At 34.9% G+C, this 21,185-nt stretch overlaps 1 protein-coding gene across 1 annotated transcript in view; it reads left to right on the forward strand.

The window, feature by feature from the left end:
• Positions 1-18,445, forward strand: part of LOC149774181 (peroxisomal ATPase PEX1-like) — a 109,685-nt gene extending 91,240 nt beyond the window's left edge. Inside the window, exons 18-20 of the mRNA XM_089945712.1 lie at positions 1,504-1,890; positions 4,619-4,797; positions 10,725-18,445. Coding sequence (XP_089801838.1) covers positions 1,504-1,890; positions 4,619-4,797; positions 10,725-10,806 — 648 coding nt within the window. The 3' untranslated portion in view covers positions 10,807-18,445. The remainder of the gene's footprint in view (positions 1-1,503; positions 1,891-4,618; positions 4,798-10,724) is intronic.
• Positions 18,446-21,185: the final 2,740 nt, after the last annotated feature.

Consider the following 21,185-nt stretch of genomic DNA (forward strand, 5'->3'; position numbering starts at 1 on the left):
GGCCAGTATTAATGGTGGAGGAAGAACCCGGGAAAACCCCAGAAAGAACCACCAACCCACGAGAAGCTACTGGCAAGCTTTCTCACGTACCCACATTGGCCGAATCTGAGACTCGATCCCACGCAGACAGAGGTGAGATGGCAGTGATCCGTAACAGAGAGCGCTTTAGTCCACTCGGCCACTTGGAGCCCCATTGTCAGAAATTAACTTTCTATAATAGTCAAGTGGAATAAATACTCGCACTGAATGAAATTATATTGTATAGGTATTTGAAAGAAAAGTTACTTAATTTTTCTAAATAAATAGTTTGAGAGAAACTGAAGCGTGGAAGGATCATACTAAAATTGAAGTTACAGCAAATCTGGAACCAGAAACCACAAATGACACAATTTGGGTAAATTTGATAATTAAGTAATCAATGTTTTCATTTTTGTTACTGGTTTCCTTACCTCCTTTTAATGAAATTTCACAAATGTCTGACCATTACATTAAGTTTTGGAAAAAATATCTGACAAGAGTAATTAGAATTTCTTGATCCTACATATATACATAAGGTTAACATGGTTCATGGATTTTGTGATGGTTCATGAACACATTTTAGATTCTGTTTATCATGACATCATAAGCTCCTGGGTTTCGTTAATAAGCTCATAAAATATCAGTGACAATGATTTAAAATATAATTTTGTATACATTCGTTTATAAGTAGGGATCCAACTGCAACAACATAGACTGTGATCTGCCATCACATAATGTGCCAGTAGATCAGGGTCTATGTTGTTTGTTTTACTAATTACTCCTAACGAACTGCAGAGACCCAGACCTGCCAGTGTGTTAAATGCCAGAAGATCTACATCTGTACAGTTTGCAGTTGGGTCCAACTTGTACCCAAGTATATGTGGTATGCCAATTCAAACATAAGGTTTACGCATGTTTTTTTAAATGTTATTTTTTTGTTGTTGTTGTAGGGTTTAATGCCATTTTTCAGTGCACAATAGGCTATACATGGCGGCCAGTATTAATGGTGGAGGAAGAACCTGGGAAAACCCCAGAAAGAACCACCGACCCATGAGAAGCTACTGGCAAGCTTTCTCACATGCCCACATTGGCTGAATCCGAGACTCGAACCCACGCAGACAGAGGTGAGATGGCAGTGATCCGTAACGGAGAGTGCTTTAGACCACTCGGCCACTCGGGGCCCCCTTTATGTCATTTCATGACATGTATAATATATGAATATGTAATATGAATTATATGATACTGTATGAATTTAGGAAGCTTCATATCATGATGTCCTGTTATATTTTTCTGGTTTTTGTTTTAATTCATGTAATTAATATGTGAATAAGACAGTTGAAAGTTCTAATGTTATTGTTTGGAGTAAATACATCTAGATTGGTACTGTCAATAATAACTTTGGCACATACAGGAAGCAAATAAATTTGTAAATTTGAACTCCACATGATATATTTTGACTTGAATTTCTGCTTTTGACCATTTCAGGATGACAGGTTACAGATCCTAAAAGCCTTGGTAAGAAAACTAAACTTGGCAAGGGATGTAGACCTTGAATATTTTGCTAAGAAATGCACCGATTTCACTGGAGCTGATATCAAGGCGTTGCTTTACAATTCACAGCTGGAGGCTATCCATGAATTTACTGATGGAAATGAGCGTCTAAAAATAGGCAGTCCTTGCAAGCTTCCTAGCGAGAATGATATCTATGCTCGCACTAAAGATGTGATGGGTGATTCCAAATTGAGGGCCAAGGTTATGACAAAAGAGAAGATCAAATCTTCAGCCTCTCAGAGTCAGTTCATTTACTTTCCTAACTTAGAGGAGGGGGCCAAAGATTTAACCCCTGAAATGGAAGAAAGATTTAACATTCAGGTAAAATTATATTGTCCAGTACATGTAATTTTATTCATCTCTGACCTGTTTCCATAGTTTCTGCAGATAACCATTTTCTTGAAATTTGGCATTAGAATACATTAATGTTGCCAGAGGATCAACGTTTTTGAATCAAGTATGAAAACTTCCATTTTGATAGTATGGTACATTTTAAGATGCATTACAAGTGAAGTCCACAGAAAAAACAATTTTTTTTACTTTCCGCCTTGCCATTTACAGAAATAAAACACGTTTGGATTTTATTTTCTATTTACTTGGTATTTAATGTTTACATTTTTGATGTTAGGATTTATCTCCCTTATGTTTTTTTTTTTTGCAGGTCTTTATATTTATATATTTAGAAAAACTTTTAATTGGCATCATATAATCAGTTGTGTGCTGATGTGCCATTAAACTGTAGTAGACGCATACATACTCAATTAATCTCATGCAGCAGGTGCCTGAAATCCATTGTGTAGACCAAGTTTTTAATTTCCTTATTCCTGATTTTTATTCATATGTTTTCGGGGAAAATGGAGCCATGGCAGTTTAGTTGGTAGTGTCATACTTGAAATCCAAGTGTTACAGGTTCAAAACCATTCAAGTTCAGCCCAGGTTGGCTGCCTTGGTGTATCCTTGGAAAATGAACTTAGCTCCCATTTCCCCTGCATGAATTTGCCGGTGGTGTGCTAAAAGTGCCATTAAAACCAACAATAAAAAATTATTCTTGGTTTTGAACCAACAGATTGTAAGAATAGAGGGTTTTTTCATAACTAAATCTTAAAATGTGTTTGCTAATAGGAATTTATTCAGTTGCTCAGAAAGCTTTGACAAATAAAAGTGAGTGATTCTTACTTATATGCATCTAGTGCTTAAACTGTTACAGTTTTTAAGATTTATTCACTTTAGATATTTGACAAAGTCATCCATTTTTCTCCTGATTCTCAGAAATGTCCAGCATCACGTAACAGATTGTTTGATCTTGCAGAACAGTAACATGTTCTTATTTATGTTTAATGTTCCAAAATTACCTTCAACGTCATATGTTCTAGAAAACAACAGTGCACTCCTTATGAATTGTGTTGTTTCTATACATATGTGCAGAAAAAAGCAGAAGTACTGTCATTGACCTACATATCCAGACATTAAAATACAGTTATGTTTCTCTCTGGATAATTTGTGTGCAATGATGAAAATTATAAATTTCCCCCGGTATTTTATCCAAAAAATTAATATCTTGATTGTCTGGGCTGTTCCATTAAACCATACATGGGACCATGGGAAGGCACTTTTTTTAAAACTGCTGTCCCTGGGTACCATGTATGTTTAAATGAAACATCCCAATACACCTGGCAAGTTGTAAGAATAAACATCCCAATACACCTGGCAAGTTGTAAGAATAAACATCCCAATACACCTGGCAAGTTCAGTACTGCTTGGAAGTGGTCTAGGTATGCTACGACGCAGTATATCCATGCTTGCTAATAAGAAACACTTTCATGTTAATTTTTATGTATTTTCTTTTACAAATAAAGAAATCTGGTTGTATTTCTGGTTATTATTGTGTACATGTATGTGTTATAATGTTGGTGGTAAGTGCAAACCAGCCCTAATTGTTCTCTAATTACCATATGTTAATTTCTGTTGTTATTGTTGTTGTTGTAGGGTTTAACGCCATTTTTCAGCACAAGATAGGCTATACATGGCGGCCAGTATTAATGGTGGAGGAAGAACCTGGAAAAACTCCGGAAAGAACCACCGACCCACGAGAAGCTACTGGCAAGCTTTCTCACATAACCACATTAGCTGAATCCGAGACTCAAACCGACGCAGACAGAGGTTAGATGGCAGTGATCCGTAATGGTGAACACTTTAGACCACTCAGCCACTCGGGGCCCCTGTTAATTTCTGTAAACTCCTGGCAAGTTCACAAACTTCCTTGCTGCTTAATCTGTTTGATTAAAGGATTACCTAAAAAGATCAACCAAGAAAGTCTCATACATTGCTAGAAACTTGCATATGAACCTAACCCCAATTATTATAATATATACGTCTGCTGCAGATCAAAGCTGGTTGACACTGATTTGCAAGAATAAGATGTCTTAAGCAACAGACTGTATACCAAAATGATAGACATCTATTTGTGTTATACTACCTCAGAAATCGGGGAAAATAAATCATTTTCCTTAAAAACTGCTTGAAGTTATCATAGCACTACAACTCCTAATATAGTGTAAACCATATTTATTTGAGAAACTTTGTCAAATGCAATTACAAACATGATTTTGGGGATTTAGTAGAAAGCATAAGCTTATTACTGTTGTCTCCCCAAGTCCAAATTTGGCAAAGATTGCCCTAAAAAATGTACATGAACCATACCACTTAGACCAATTCAAGAATTTAGTTACAGAACACCATTTGTTATAATTATACTATAGTTAGAAAGACCAAACAGACCACATCAAGAATGAGGTCATCAAGGAGAAATCAGCCATTCACTAAAAGTTGTACAGTGGGAACTTTTAAATCTTGCATGTAAGATGTGTCCACCATATCCCAAATAAATGTCCACTCAATTTTGCTTACTGGAATTGGAAAAACAAAACTTATAAAACTGTATAAATATTTAAGCTTAATGTCACAAGTTAATCGACTTTACTGAGAATTTGTTGGTAGTGGTGGTTCTATTGTGATAACTGTTGCTTCATTTGGGATTTTTTATCATCAGGTTTCCCAGATCCAGATATGTGACAGGAAGATGTCTGTACACATCCCACAAGATGAGCAAATTGAGTCACCACTATCTGCAAACAAGATGTTCACTGTCCAGCAGTCCCACCTAGAGAAGGCACTTGCCAAGATGAGACCATCTGTGTCAAAAGAGGAAAGATTGAAATATAGAAGGATGTAAGTATTCTGTACATTAGAAAGCACCATTAGACTCGTAGTTGTAGGGTCATGGGTCCGATAGCCACTAAAATCCATTACTCCTTGAGAAAGTACTTAGTCTCCATTTTGACTGTATTATACATGCCAGTAATTTGTTAAAGGTGTCATTAAAGTCAAAAACAAAAAATGAATAAGGATAGATTCAAATACATGGCTGAAAAATCTAAATAATTTCAAATTGCTTAAAACGGAGATTGTTGTGAAAGTGCATTTTTAAAAGAATCCATTGTTACTGCATAATTTTTTCATCTTAAATTTCTGGCAACTTGCACAAAATTGTATTTCCATGGGAAGACTTTTAACTAACCTTGGGCTGCTAGATGTTTGGGGGTTTTTTTTAACTCTGAAGTATAATAATTGCAGTTTGATCACATTTCCTCACCAGAAAATATATTGATTTCTACCAGTTCTTTTCACCAATCTGATTGAGTGTTAAGGAATTTATAGCCTATGGATAATTGTTACGTGTTCAGGCTCTTTCAAACAGTAACAAGAACGGAGTGAAAACAACAAGGTTTGTAAAATGAGATAAAGAACTTACGGTTTTACGAATCACATCCAAAAATAATCCAAGAATATCCAAGAATTGAAAAATAGAAATCCTATTAATAAAACGTCCTAATAAAACTGAGTTTGAATCCTGATGAAATCCAAAATGGAAGGCAGTGATGTATGCTGTGGTCAGCATTGTACTGATGTGTCAACAGTTCTTTATTGAATCACAGAAAAAAATATTCCAGTGTTCGAATTCCATGTAAAATTCGATATCTGTCCTTGTTCAAGAATTAAATAAGAGCACTAGTTTTTCCAGGGAAAACAATCTTGAAATCAAAATAATTTGAAGAAAACAAAATAATTAGCCCATAAAACTGGTCACAAGATAAAACACTTTATCTTCTGTTAAGGCAAGTAATGACTATTCTGTCTCAAAACATCAATAATAAATCTAGCTACGGCACAAAACAGATGCCCAGATGTGGGTCAATCCACTGGAAAAACCTAACTGATTCATGTTATTTGTCATGTACTCCAAGTATGGCCTTGATTTCACTTTATAAATCTTACTCTGAGAAAGAATTTGAAAAATATTAAAAATGTTGTTTACTTCAACTCTCACTGATTTCTGACTCAAGATCAGGAACTTGGTGTGCATTAGATACAAAATTTCTATTATTAGTTGTTTACAAAAAACAGTCAGGTCAAACTGAACTGAACTGTATTTCTGGACAGTGTAAAATCCATTAAATAAAACTACATTACAATAGCATGTAATGGAATAAAAATAATTTAAAATTAACAAACAAACAATTAAACTAAATCAAATATAAATTAAATCAAATATACATAACCTAATATTCTTACTTTACAGCTTGTCATAAACCATGATTAGCACTCAAAAATTAAACTGACTGTCGAAAGAGATCAAGAGCGTTTTGCATTATTATGTTGAAGTGTAATTAATAACTAATTATAGAAGACCTTGAGTTTGCAAGGGATACAGCTGTGTTAGTCTTGCGCCTATTCATCATTTTTTGGTGTTCAGAATGTGGTATTAGTTATATCCCTTTTATTATCTTCTAAATCACTATGGGAGGATGGAGTTACAATGTTTGTTTCTTCAACATGTACGGTTGATTCACCTAATTTTAAAAGAGCAGATTGTTTCACATTTGTTTTTACTTTACCTATGAAAATTAGTAAATGGGTTCTCCTACAGTTAGACATGGTACACAGAATCATACTAGTTATTTGTCAGTCATTTCAGTAATCTATACATCCATTATTGCTTATTGCTGGCTGCCTTAACTTTTTAATTACCACTATTACAGTTAACTGTATTAATCTCTCAATGATGATAGTTTTCCAGCATAAAGCGATTTGAATCAAAACTGGTTAAACAGACCACAGGCTAATGGCATAGATCACATTATGAAGAAAGATGCTCTCTCTCTCTCTCAAATTTTATTACAAATCATGTTTTTTTAAAACTCAATGGCAGGTATGTGTTGGTATCAGATAGTTGATTTCTGAAAACAGATTTCCATTATTATTTGGATCTTGATACAAAAGGGCTGGAAATACAAGTGTCCCTTACTAATTGATACAAAAGGGCTGGGAATACAAGTGTCCCTTATTAATTTATACAAAAGGACTGGGAATACAAGTGTCCCTAATTGATTGGTACAGAAGGGCTGGGAATAAAATTGTCCTTTATTAATTGATACAAAAGGGCTGGAAATACAAGTATCCAGATTGATGCAAAAGGGCTAGGAATACAAGTGTCCCTTACTAATTGATACAAAGGAGCTGGGGAACATAAATGACCTATATTAATTGATATGAAAGGGCTGGGAATACAAGAGTCCATTATTAATTGGTAATAAAGGGTTTGGAATACAAGTGTTCCTTATTAATTGGTATAGTAGGAATGAGAACACCATTGTCCTTAATTGGTACTAAAGGGCTGGGAACACAGTTGTCCTTAATTGGTACAAAAGGACTGGGAACACTATTGTCCTTAATTGGTACAAAAGGGCTGGGAACACCATTGTCCTTAATTGATACAAAAGGGCTGGGAATACCATTGTCCTTAATTGATACAAAAGGGCTGGGAACACCATTGTCCTTAACTGATACAAAAGGGCTGGGAACACCATTGTCCTTAATTGATACAAAAGGGCTGGAATACAAGTGCTCAGATTAATATAGTTTTATGCTTCAACAGCTTGTAGTATGGGCATTTTGATTTGGTCCTTCTTGTCCATTGGTCTGTCCCAGGAAGCTTGTTTGTATGTTTGTACAAAAGTAACTCAGAATGGACAAATAAAATGCTGCAGGCACATTGGTATACATGTATCCTCACAGCAAGTTTTCAGTTTCTTTTTTCTCCACGTGTCTTTTATTTATTCCTTGGACTTTGAATTATAATGAAATGTAGAAACAAATTAAGGGTCAGAAATTATTTATTTACTTTACTGAATAAAGAAGTTTCCTCCTGGTGGTGTTAACTCTTTACCTTCTGCAAGTACTTGCTGCCCTGCCTACTAAGCCTGATAAGCTGCCTGAGTGAGAACTTCTTGAGTTATTTACAATGCTGTCTACATTTTCTGTATAAATTTTGTCACATGCAAACAATGTAATTTAATTAAAAATAAAATTTTAAACACTTACCAATGTTTTGTGCCACTCATTTCCACCAACAAGTACATATAATTCACAGGAATCAATGTTTATATTCACATATTTATAATGTAAAAAAAATATATCTCAATATATCTGTGTTTAAAACGTATATTAGATTACTTTTCTCACCACTATTTTGCACACCAATGTGTCCACTATTTTATTGCAGATTTGGTAATTTTTTATGATACTGCCTGAAGCATGTATAAAGAAATATATCAATTGCATTTTCTTGTAAAATAAATATTGGCCCTGAAACTGCTGTAAAGTCATCCACATTTACTGGTCTCACATGTTCCAGCCAAATTTGATTGTCTCGCGTTTCATCCTTGGATTAAAAAAAATCTGAAATGTCAGGTGTCAAAACAGGACTTATACTAATGTACAATCCTTCATCTTCAATCTGGTTAAAATCAATATCATCACTTTCAAATCCTTCAAAACTTCCATCAGAATCGTCGTCGGAATATGTGAATGTTGACATTTTGTTTTACTGTCAACATTGACCTCATTTTCAATAGAATTTCCTGCTTATATGCTTTAAAACTACTAATAGAATACATTCATCATTTTATATAAGGACTATTTTCATTGGCTAAATATTATAAAACAGAACAGATGTTTATAATTTCATCCAATACAAAGCTTTAGTATGAAACGTGTAAATGCGTATCGGGGGTTTCCCAACCCTTGGCCGGAAATGCATGTATGAGCCAGCTGGGACAGAGAGAGTATTATTAGCAGCTTGTATATGTGTCTCTGGGGTTACAAGGTTATTTTTATGGTCGTATATATGCGTTTTCAGAAGGTAAAGAGTTAAGTATATTATACCTATGAGGTTACATGATTTCTAGCATAACATTTGTGTTCAAATGCTATTTGCTATGGAAAATGTCATATTGAACAATAATAAAAGAAGATAATACAATTTTACTCCCTTTCTACATATTTTTCTTATTTTAAAGACCAAAATTATGTTTTGCTACATTTAAAATGATGATATAAATATATTTTATCATTTTATGTCCAAAAGCTGTATATTAATATTTTATTTTTTCAAAATGGAAAAAAAGGAGAAAACATTGAATATCCCCAACTTACAAAGCAAAATAAAATTGTTGCAAGTGATCTTGCAAAGTTATAGCTGTCATTAAGTTTGCATTTAGCAGATCACAAATTTTAATCAAAAGATTACAAATTTTATTCCAAAAACAAACAAAAGAAAAGTACTCATGTGGCAGGTTTCAAGTCACATTCTGTTGAGACTATCTGAGCTACCACTTACATTGACTTGACCCAACACTTGCCTCCCCGACAATTAAAAATTAAAATTTAAAATTATATTATACAGTTTAGCTTGATATTAAAGATATACACTTCACTGCAATTAAAGTTTCTTAAATACCATACATACTTGATTATAAGTCGTTTCTAACAGCAAGTAATGGAATCTTAGATCTGCCATTGCATAATGGCAAGCATGTCAGGGTCTCTGTTAGTTCTGTTAATAACTACATAGTCCTAGACCTGCCAGTGCATTATGCAATGGCAGATCTAAGTCTGTGCCATTTGTAGCTAGACTCAATTTACAAGCAGAATATATATGGTACCTCAAGCTTAGCCTTACTCCTCAGATATTTTGTAGTTCTGTTTCAGTAGGTATAAATACACCCTCCCCACCCCACACCCCCCACTCCACTCCCTTATTGATTGAAAGAGACTTGTAAAACATTTTAATATTTTATTATATTTTATTTTGTAAACTAATCATACATCTGCCCATCTTAAGGGATAATTTTGATGGCGAAATAACATTACTGGTATTTGTGTTTGTTGAACAACATTCAGATTGAAAGAATAGCTCTGTCATTTTCAAATCGCTGCTGGCACCTATCCAAAAGGTCGTCATTTATGCAAGATATCTTATTAAAATTGAGATCTAATTATCAGTAATTAGTTCTGACAGGTATCAATATGAGGTCATATTCTTTTACCTTTATACACTCTCAGATTCCAGTTCTAGCTTTCAAAGTGGTAAAAGCGAAAAATGACATGTGGAACATACTTTTTCTAATAGTAACTTTCCCTGACATGCTGTGTAAGGCTTGATCTGTTTCCATCCTATGCACAGGTGTGTAACTGGGAAATTCTGCCTGAGGATCAGAATTTGTGGGCATAAGAACATAATCTAACCGAGGCTAATATTCACCATGTCATAAGCATGACTTAATATTCATGATGGCGTAAGCATAATGACATAATCAGACATTGCTGATATTCATGATGGCATAAGCTTGACTTAGATTATAATCTAACATTGCTAATATTCATGATGGCATAAGCATAATGACATAATCAAACATTACTAATATTCATGATGTCATAAGCATAAGGACATACCAGTAATCTAACATTGCTAATATTCATGATGCAATAAGTATAATGACATAATTTATTGTATCATTAATAGGTTATCTCACAAGACTTTCTCACATGGGTAGACTGTCTCTGACATATATAGTAATGAGAGAAATGGATTGTATAGTAGCAAGAGCAGAAGAATTAGGTGTTAACGTTTTTAAAAGATCCAATTGGAAGTACATAATAGCAGGGAAAGAGGTGAATGCAAGATTTGGTTTAGTGCAGTCCTTGTACACAATACACTCCAGATAATATTAAATCTTTTTTTCTTCATATTTCAGATATGAAAATTTCCTGCTATCCAGGGGAGGTAACTTTGGAACAGGCATACATGATTTTACTATGAAAGCCACATTGGCTTAGAGAAACAAGATGAAATGAGTCAGACTTCTTTTGCCTATCACCAATTCAAAGATAGGTCACATACTTTCGCCATTCACAAACCAAAGCTAGATCCAAGGACTCATTAGCATAGCATTTTATATATGCTATAAAATAATGTTTTTCTTTTTTGATTGCTTGACAGAATTTAATGTGAATTTTAAGGAGAGTACAGAATTCTGGAAATATTCATAAGAAATGTTATGACTATCAGGAAATGTTATAAAATAACAAACATTGACAAAACCATTAGTCTAAATATGATTATCCATAATTCTACATGAGATTATTGGACTGTCACTTGCAACAGGTAAGACAGGCAAGGTATGTTGAAACAGTAACTCATGTGAAAACCTCATGCAAGATAATTACAACTGACAGTGATTTCTCCAGATTTTCACAGTGGGGGAATTGTCCATCTAACAATTTTTGTCAAGTGGGATTTTCAATTTTACTTGGAATCGACTTGTGAGTATAGATGGTATGCGGAAGTTTTGTGCTATAATCTTAGATGATTGTATTGTGCCTAATATTCATAAGTCTTCACACTTGCCTTTGAGTCTGAGACAACTTCAAACCTTGACTGATCAGCGCTGCAAAGCTAGGATCATGAAGTCTCAAGATTGAGTATCGCTAGAGCAGTACTGAACTTTCTGAAACCCTGATCGTTGGAAGGAATAAATATATTACCATCTATACTTGCCTGCAAATTGAGCTCATCTGCAAACAAGCAAAGGCTCATATCTGCCATTGCATAATACACCAGCATATCTGAGTCTGTGCAGTTTATTAGTAATAAGCAGAACAAATCAAATAGACTGTGATATCACAGTACATCATGCAGTGGCAGATTAGGGTCTGTGTTGCTTGCAGTTGGCTTTGCTTTATAAGAAAGTATTAATGGTGAATCATATATTGCATGTAGTAGTATTGGTTAACAAATTTTTGCTTAATGTCGTGTAAATTTGCACATCGGTATATCCTTGATTCATTAATAGGTTCAGAAACATCCTATTTTTCTTTTCATCAACACATTGCTTATAAGTCAAGTCACACTATAAACAATGTAGAATCTGATCTGCCATTGCATAATGGACTGGCAGATCTGTGTCTCCTATGTTTTCACTTGGACTTGACATATAAGTGAGTTATATATCAAATCCCTTATAAGGTATTCATATACTTTGGATAATGCATATAAAAATTACAGATTGCTGTTATTTTACATTGTATGTCTTCAAGCAATAAAGTTCTGAAGAAAAAATTACTTTGGTTGAATCTTCAAGAACTTTAGTTTGAATAATTTTTGCACTGCTTTGACTCAGCTCCAAGACTAGCTGTGTTTTTTGGCTTGCAGTGCTGTAGGAAACTGAACTGGGCTTGTTTATTTTCAGGTAACATTTTTGTTTTGCCTGTGTAAGCCATCACTTGACTTGGTGATGGCCATGGTAGTGGTGTCATTGTGAACAGTCTTAAGATTGCAGATTAAAGTTCTGTGTTTTTGTGTATGCAAGTCATGAATAGTTAGTGTGCATAATTGTGTGTTTCAAAGATGTGATGCTTTGTTGTCGAGAACACTTGTCTTCCTTAGTATATCTACATATCATATGCAGGCTGGATACATTTACAGTGGGTGTACGCTATTACGTGATTTGCAGAAGATGTGTATTCCATAGAATACTTTTTGTCTTAACTATATTCATATACCATAAGCTTAGTGGGTGTACATTACTGCATGGGTCATGGGTGAGATGCTGTGTTCTGCAGAATGCTTATCCTAAATATGTCACACACAAGCTGGACACATGTACAGAGTTTTCCACAAGATAAGGATTTTTTATTTGTGTTTTGGAACTAACAGATGGATAATACAAAAGTGAAGTTTGTGTTCAAAGCTTACATTGTTAAACTGACCATTTCTTTTGAAAGGCTGCATTTATTCCTTAATGTTGTTTTCAGAATGTCTCAGTGTTTAAAAATATTGCAAGTTAAATTTAGGATGAATTACAGACAAAAATAACTAACTGACTGAGACTTAGTTTCATTTTTGTGCTGCTTCTAACAGCTTTCATTGCGATTTCCATTATAAGCAGATTTTATTGCCAGTTTAGGAGGATAGTAAGAATTTTTGCATACCAAACAATGTTAAGTACTTTGAATTGGGTGCAAGGAACAAAACTACTGATTTCTGACTAAAATATAAAATGTCATGGTCATATGGACTGAAAGAAGGAAGGCTATTTCCACTTAGCAGATACCTCTACCAAACGTTGTAAATGGCTTGCATGAGATATGCTTTGACCTATTGATTTGGTATTAAAAGGTCAAAGATCACTGCGATTATAAGTAGACAAATGGTTTCTGCACAATATCTTTAGTTCTTTATCACCTACTTTGACCAGCTTTTATTGATGACTTGCATTTGAGATAAAGAAGACAACTATTCATTTTGGGGTCAAAATGTTCAAAGGTCATGGTCAGAGGGAAAGTTCTAATTCTTTTATTTATATCAAGGTCAAGGTCTCAGGGATTGAAAGAAGGGGGACAACCCCACAAAACTGTTTAAGTCATGTACTTCATACATTGACTAAACATTCTAGATGGCTTGCATTAGAGACAAAGAAGAGATCTATTGACTTCGAAGTTAAAAGATCAAAATTAGAGGGACTTCTAGATGTAAAATGGCTTCCACATAAAAACTCAAGTCACATGCCACAAACCATAACCAAACCTGGAGAATGATGTGCATAAGAGACAAGAACTGTCCAGATTTGTCTGTAGGTCAGAAGTTATGATCTCAGCGACACAATGGTAAGAAAAATGGTTTCTTTGTTGCCTACTTTGACCATATTTTTTGGACAGCATACAAGGGAGATAAGGAAGACAACTATTGATAAGGTGGAGTGTATCATTTAGTATTGCTAGGCAACATCACCTGGCAGCATTGACATAGTCCACAATTACCTGGCAACAGTGACTTGGTACACGAGTTGAAAGGGTACAGTGTCTTATTAGTGCCTGAGTATCTGATGAATGAAATAATTGTACACAAAAGAGGAATAATTATACTTTTTCATGCCTCCTATAGGTGCATTGTATTATGCCATGATGTTGTCATTCAGTCTGCCTGTTATCAGTTTGCATCATAACTTGAGTTGTCTGCCATCTACATTTACCAAACGAGAGCTGGGTACCACAAAAAATTTTGTACCATGGTATTTTTCAACGTATTGCGAAAATATTTAGTGGACTTGAGAAATTATGTGAAGTTCAGACAGAAAAAAATCATATTACGATTTGCAGTCTTGCAAAGGACGTATACTTAGCACATTCCCATATGATAGTAAATAACTAAAATATGATATGTGTTATTGGCTTTATTTTGTTTTGGCAGTATCCTAAATTTGTTCAAAACTTGGATTTAGCTAAAATATGTCTCTCAACATTCCAAATCAACACCACATTGGCAAATGTGACACATGCCAGACATGTGATTAAAGGGTCATAAATAGATTGGTATTATTCATCATCACGTTGTGACAGATAGAGTCGTTTGTAACAAAAAGATAATTTTGTGGAAGTACTTTGTCATGAATGATGAAATCGTGCTGTCAATATCATTGAACTCATAACACGATTCCTTATTAATTTCCACACATTCCTTACTGATGGAAACTACCGACTTTTCAGTATAGTGAAAAACTACTGTTGTATGTGACTGGAAATAAATACTGTGGTAAAGCACGCACCTCTATACCAAACTTTGTGGATGGCTTTCACTTGGGATAAGGAAGAGCTCAGTTGATTGGGGATCAAATGATCAATGAACAAGACCACTGTGGCTGAAATAAATAAAATTAGTTTCCAAAGAGTAACATTATTTTACATCACATAATTAGTCACAGGTCAAAGTCAATGAAAGAATAAAATTGGTTGCCACATAAAAAGATCAGTTCTACATCACATAACAGTGCAAAACTTTGTTGATGGTTTGCAGATGCGGCAAGAAAGACCCTATCAATATGGGGGGAGTCAAATGGTCAAAAATCAGTGACGAAAGAAGACAAATAGTTTCTGCGTAACTTTAGTTCTGTGTCATAGACCTGGACTAAGCATTGTGGGTGGCAGACACTTCGGGTAAGGAAGGAGATTATTGATTGTTTCAGCACAGAAATTTAAGTTATCTATATAGAAGACTGTTAAACATGCAGGAGGTGCATAATGACTAATTCACTATACTCTTGTTACCACATCATGTGCATTCCACTCTGTCTGTGTAACTGCATAGTCCAATCTTTATGCATAAACTGCATAGTCCAATCTGTCTGCATAAACTGCACAGTCCAGTCTGTATGCATAAACTGCATGGACCAGTCTGTCTGCATAAACTGCACAGTCCAGTCTGCATAAACTGCACAGTCCACTCTGCATAAACTGCATAGGCTATTCTGTCTGCATAAACTACACAGTCTAATCTGTATGCTTAAACTACATAGTCCAATCTGTCTGCATAAACTACACAGTCTAATCTGTCTGCATAAATTGCACAGTCCTGTCTGTCTGCATAAACGGCAGTCCAAACTGTCTGCATAAACTACACAGTCCAATCTGTCTGCATAAACTGCACAATCCAGTCTGTCTGCATAAACTGCACAATCCATTCTGTCTGCATAAACTACACAGTCCAATCTGTCTGCATAAACTACACAGTCCAATCTGTCTGCATACACTCTTCAGTCCAATCTGTATGCATAAACTGCACAGTCCAATCTGTGCCATTTGTTTCTATGGGAAGGAACTCACACATGACCTAATGACCTTTTCACTATACTCTTGTTACCACATAATGGCCATGTAATGTACCTTTTAGGGTACTCGTGTCTAAATTTGTAGCCATCAGTTTTCCTTGCAGATAAAATATCCACGAAAATTTAAAGCAAAGTTCAACATTATCAGTTAAAACCCAGAGAATAATGGTCTGGTAGACAGCAGTGCAAAATTGAAATGCTTTGAAAAGTCATAGAGTCAGAAGCAAGAAATTTGGGCACCCCAAAAATAATATGAAATAAATGGAAGATATGTTTTTCATAAAGAATATTGATTAGCCTCTGATATTTTGTTTATTAGATTTTTGTGTCTGTGCTTTTTCTGTAATTAAGAATATAATTGGCATGTTTTTAAATTTAATCCAATCATGAATAATTATGTGATAATCCAATAAATCTTAATTTAATGTTTTGTAATCTTTTGATTCCCAGTACTCTGACCAGAGATTTTATTATAGATGTAAAATATGCTGTGAGTTGATCATTATTTTCAGTGTTCTGTTTTACAGCATCGTCTGAGCCATATTCCACCCACTGCATTATCTTATGGTACATATAATGGCATAATGGCATTTTTATGATATTTTTATTGATGTCAGACTGTCTTAAGTACCATCAGTAGTGATGTCAGACTGTCATAAATAGCGTCTTTAATAATATCATGCTGTCTTAAATACCATCTCTAATTATGTCAGACTGTCTTAAGTACCCTCAGTAATGATGTCAGACTGTCATATATAGCATCTGTAATGACTAATGATGTCATGCTGTCTTAAATACCATCTTTAATGTTGTCAGACTGTCTTAAATACCATCTGTAATGATGTCATGCTGTCTTAAATACCATATGTAATGACTGTAATGATGCTATGCTGTCTTAAATACCATCTTTAATTATGTCATGCTGTCTTAAATACCATCTTTAATTATGTCATGCTGCGTTAAATACCATCTTTAATGATGTCATACTGTCGTAAATACCATCTGTAATGATGGCATGCTGTCTTAAATACCATCTTTAATGATGTCAGACTGATTTAAATACCATCTTTAATGATGTCATACTGTCGTAAATACCATCTGTAATGATGGCATGCTGTCTTAAATACCATCTTTAATGATGGCATGCTGTCTTAAATACCATCTTTAATGATGTCAGACTGTCATAAATACCATCTGTAATGATGGCATGCTGTCTTAAATACCATCTTTAATGTTGTCAGACTGTCTTAAATACCATTTGTAATGATGTCATGTTGTCTTAAATACCATATGTAATGACTGTAATGATGCCATGCTGTCTTAAATACCATCTTTAATTATGTCATGCTGTCTTAAATACCATCTTTAATGATGTCAGACTGTTGTAAATACCATCTGTAATGATGGCATGCTGTCTTAAATACCATCTTTAATGATGTCAGACTGATTTAAATACCATCTTTAATGATGTCAGACTGTCGTAAATACCATCTGTAATGATGGCATGCTGTCTTAAATGCCATCTTTAATGATGTCAGACTGATTTAAATACCATCTTTAATAATGTCAGACTGTTGTAAATACCATCTTTAATGATGGCATGCTGTCTTAAATACCATCTTTAATGATGGCATGCTGTCTTAAATACCATCTTTAATGTTGTCAGACTGTCTTAAATATCATTTGTAATGATGTCATGCTGTCTTAAATACCATATGTAATGACTGTAATGATGCCATGCTGTGTTAAATACCATCTTTAATGATGTCAGACTGTCGTAAATACCATCTGTAATGATGGCATGCTGTCTTAAATACCATCTTTAATGATGTCAGACTGATTTAAAAACCATCTTTAATGATGTCATACTGTCGTAAATACCATCTTTAATGATGTCAGACTGATTTAAATACCATCTTTAATGATGTCAGACTGTCGTAAATACCATCTGTAATGATGGCATGCTGTCTTAAATGCCATCTTTAATGATGGCATGCTGTCTTAAATACCATCTTTAATGATGGCATGCTGTCTTAAATACCATCTTTAATGATGTCAGACTGTGCTAGACTGTTTTAACTGTAATCTTTAATGATGTTTGACTGCCTTAAATACCATCAGTTTTATAGAGTATTCTCTTTTGTTTTCTTTTGATTTGATATCTTTTGGATGAAGCCTTTACCTGTTTGCAATTACCATAATGTAATGTGAGTGCTTCTAGCAGTTAAAATTATAATTTCAATGTAGCTGCTATGCTTTTCTGAAATCATGTGGCCAAAGTTCATGGTGTAATGACATTTGTTAAGATAAACCTTAAACAAGTAGATTTTGATAAAACTTTAATAAACTGGATTTCCATAGGGATCAGATATATGAGATAACTTATTAACAAGGACTTTTGTTATATGTGCCTTGCTGCAAAACAAGATTGTTTGTTTGGGGTTTTTCCTTAGTAGATTCTCCCAACTGCCTTGAGCTATTGCCCTAGGATAATACCCATACCCACCCCCAGGAATTATACTTTAGAGTCACTTTTTCCCAGGAGAAAAACTACTACAGTGTCTCTTTTCCATCAAGAGAAGTCACTTGTCACTCTAGGACAATTATTTCCAACAGCAGATTTGTTTCCTTCTTGAAATATCTATTCAGTTAATTAACTCCCACCAGCTGTAACCTTTTCTTTCAGATTTATGAACCAATTGTCATTTGGTGGCAACAAGTAACGAATGTACATTATATGTGTGTGATGAAGGTGCAAAATCCATGTTCTGCTTACTTTGGCATAATTATATATGAATAAAATGTTAATTATTTTTGTATTTGCATTGTAATATTCTTTTATCATACATATTTACCTTTACTGTTAACCAGATTCATATGAAACATTGAACATATTAGGTCAATTTTTTATTAAACCACTCATAATGAATCTGGGACATTTGCTCTGTACCTATTACATGGTTCAACACATGATAGAACTCTGATACAGTAACATGTCTTGAATCTTAAACTTCTTAAAGGAAGTAAATAGCTTTTAAATATAACTTTTATGCTATCACTGAGTATTTTTATGTAACATATGTACTATCGTTCATCGTAAGTCCCTTTGTTATCTGTTTATTCATTGACACACACCATTTACATTACCCGTTGATCGGGAAACTCCATATATTACCTCCATCACCTCATCGTTTTGCTTTTAAATGTTTGATTTTATTATTGCTGTTCGATGATGAACCTTTTATGAGCTGTAAATAATCTTGCACACCACCTTTTCCATGGCACTAAATAGCCTTACAGTGCTGGTGCTCTGTAAAATTACAATCAATTAATCAATCAATCAATCAATGCTCTGTCGATCTCGTATTTAGTAGCTGAATAATGACGTGCTGATTCATAGGCTTTAAGGAGTTGTTGCATTTGGAAAAACTCGGGAATCACACAGTAACTTACATTCAAGCTTATTAAAGAATCCTGGGATCATTTGTATAGTTACGTAGACTTGTCTGCCAGGAAAATGAGTGAGAAGCAGCACGTAAACAAATCTAGGTACGTGTTTTGTTCCGAGTTGGCGAAAAGAACGATTTTCGTATGGCGTAATGATACGTCGACATCTCCGTTAGACCGAGATATATTCATAATCCATATCCAATAAGTTCTTCTCCTGGAATCTAAACAAAACATGTGGTTTGGCATTTATTATACACACACTCCTTACGCTATTTCAATATGTTTAGCTTTTATCCATGAAATTCAAAACGAATTGGGATTTATTAAAGTTTGATTTATTGTGTCTAAAAGAATCAACGCATGAATGTCAGAGGAGATACAAAAATAGTTCCAATTTAGGTGTGTATGCTATTGAAATATGGACTGAAATTCTTTAACGAACGCCGGATGAACTATTAACGATTAAATGGGAATGTAATTAACATAGTATAGCCTTCTAGAAAGGATGTAAACGGGGAATAGAGCGACTATTTCTAAAATAGACAATACGGTAGTAATTTTTCTTTGGAAGAAGACTTGATGATACAATTTTCAAGTGAAAAGTCTGCTCTCGGGTCATTTTTCCTAGAGAAAAATCGGCTTGGGAGAAAAATCTGTCGTGTTAAAAAAGTCTGTAGTTGAGCACTGAGGGTGAAATTGGCTCTTCACTTTTTTCCTCCAGAAAATAGACTATTCTTGGGTTGCTTTAGGATAAATTTTCCACAAAACCCGCAACGGATGGGGCGTGGCTGACAGAAAGAAACTCGCACACACACACACACACTCTCTTTCTTTCTTTCTCTCTCTCTCTCTCTCTCTCTCTCTCTCTCTCTCTCTCTCTCTCTCTCTCTCTCTCTTTTTCTTTCTTTCTTTCTTTCTTTCTTTCTTTCAATATCTCCCCTGCTCTTCGGCGAGGCATAACTAACACTTAACATGCTGACCTTCTCAGGCTGAAAGTAAAACTGTTGTCGAGTATTGCACGTCGTTATACCCGATCACGCCGCTGCGACAGGCAATAAAATTACGTAGCCGATCGAAACCCAGAACTTCTATATATAAAAAACATTACCTTGTATGAATATAAAAAAGAAAGCTTTATTTGTTTAACATATGTTGTTTACAAAATACTCAGTACAGATTATGCAAAACCTGGGAAAACTATCGGAAGCAGATCAATTTGGTAAACAAATTAAAGAATAAATCTCTGACAGCTTACTTCAGTGGGTAATAGATCTAAGAATTTATGGTCAACTATTAAGCCATTCTTTTATAATAAATATTCAGATGGTGAAGATAGGATGATTCTTGCCGAGGGTACAATAATTGTAAACAGTGACAGAGAAATATGTGAAATCTTAAATAATTCGTGTGTACATGTGGCATTAGATGTTGGCAAAAATGTTCCCTTTGACGTTTTAACTCATCCGATTATCAAGACTATTCCAGATAGTACCGCTCCGGTGGCCTAGTGGTTAGAGCGTCCGCCTCGGATGCGGGAGGCCGTGGGTTCGAACCCCGGCAGAGTCACACCAAAGACTTACAAAAATGGTACTAACAGCTACCTCGCTTGGCGCTCAGCATTAAGAGGTTAGTGTTGGAACTGGTTGGCCCGGTGTCAGGATAATGTGACTGAGTGGGACATCATGCTACATGTCTGCGGCATGATGCCCCAGTGCTAGACATCACTATAAACTGTCACATTACAGACATTGTAGCGATAAAACTGAAAAATTGTTAAAGCTACGTTAAAAATCCAAAACACACACACACAGAGTAATATGGAGAATTGTTTTAAGCAAGCTAACCATGAAGAAGTGAATATTATTGTTGTTGTTGTTGTTGTGGGGTTTAACGCCATTTTTCAGCACACGATAGGCTATGCATGGCGGCCAGTATTAATGGCGGAGGAAGAACCCTAGAAAACCCCGGGAAGAACCACCAACCCACGAGAAGCTACTGGCAAGCTTTCTCACATGCCCACATTGTCCGAATCCTAGACTCGAACCCACGCAGACAGAGGTGAGATGGCAGTGGTCCGTAACGGAGATCGCTTTAGACCACTTG

Source organism: Sinohyriopsis cumingii, unplaced genomic scaffold (genome assembly GCF_028554795.1).
Source record: "Sinohyriopsis cumingii isolate HCF-2022 unplaced genomic scaffold, ASM2855479v2 utg000400l, whole genome shotgun sequence".
Lineage (NCBI taxonomy): Eukaryota > Metazoa > Mollusca > Bivalvia > Unionida > Unionidae > Sinohyriopsis > Sinohyriopsis cumingii.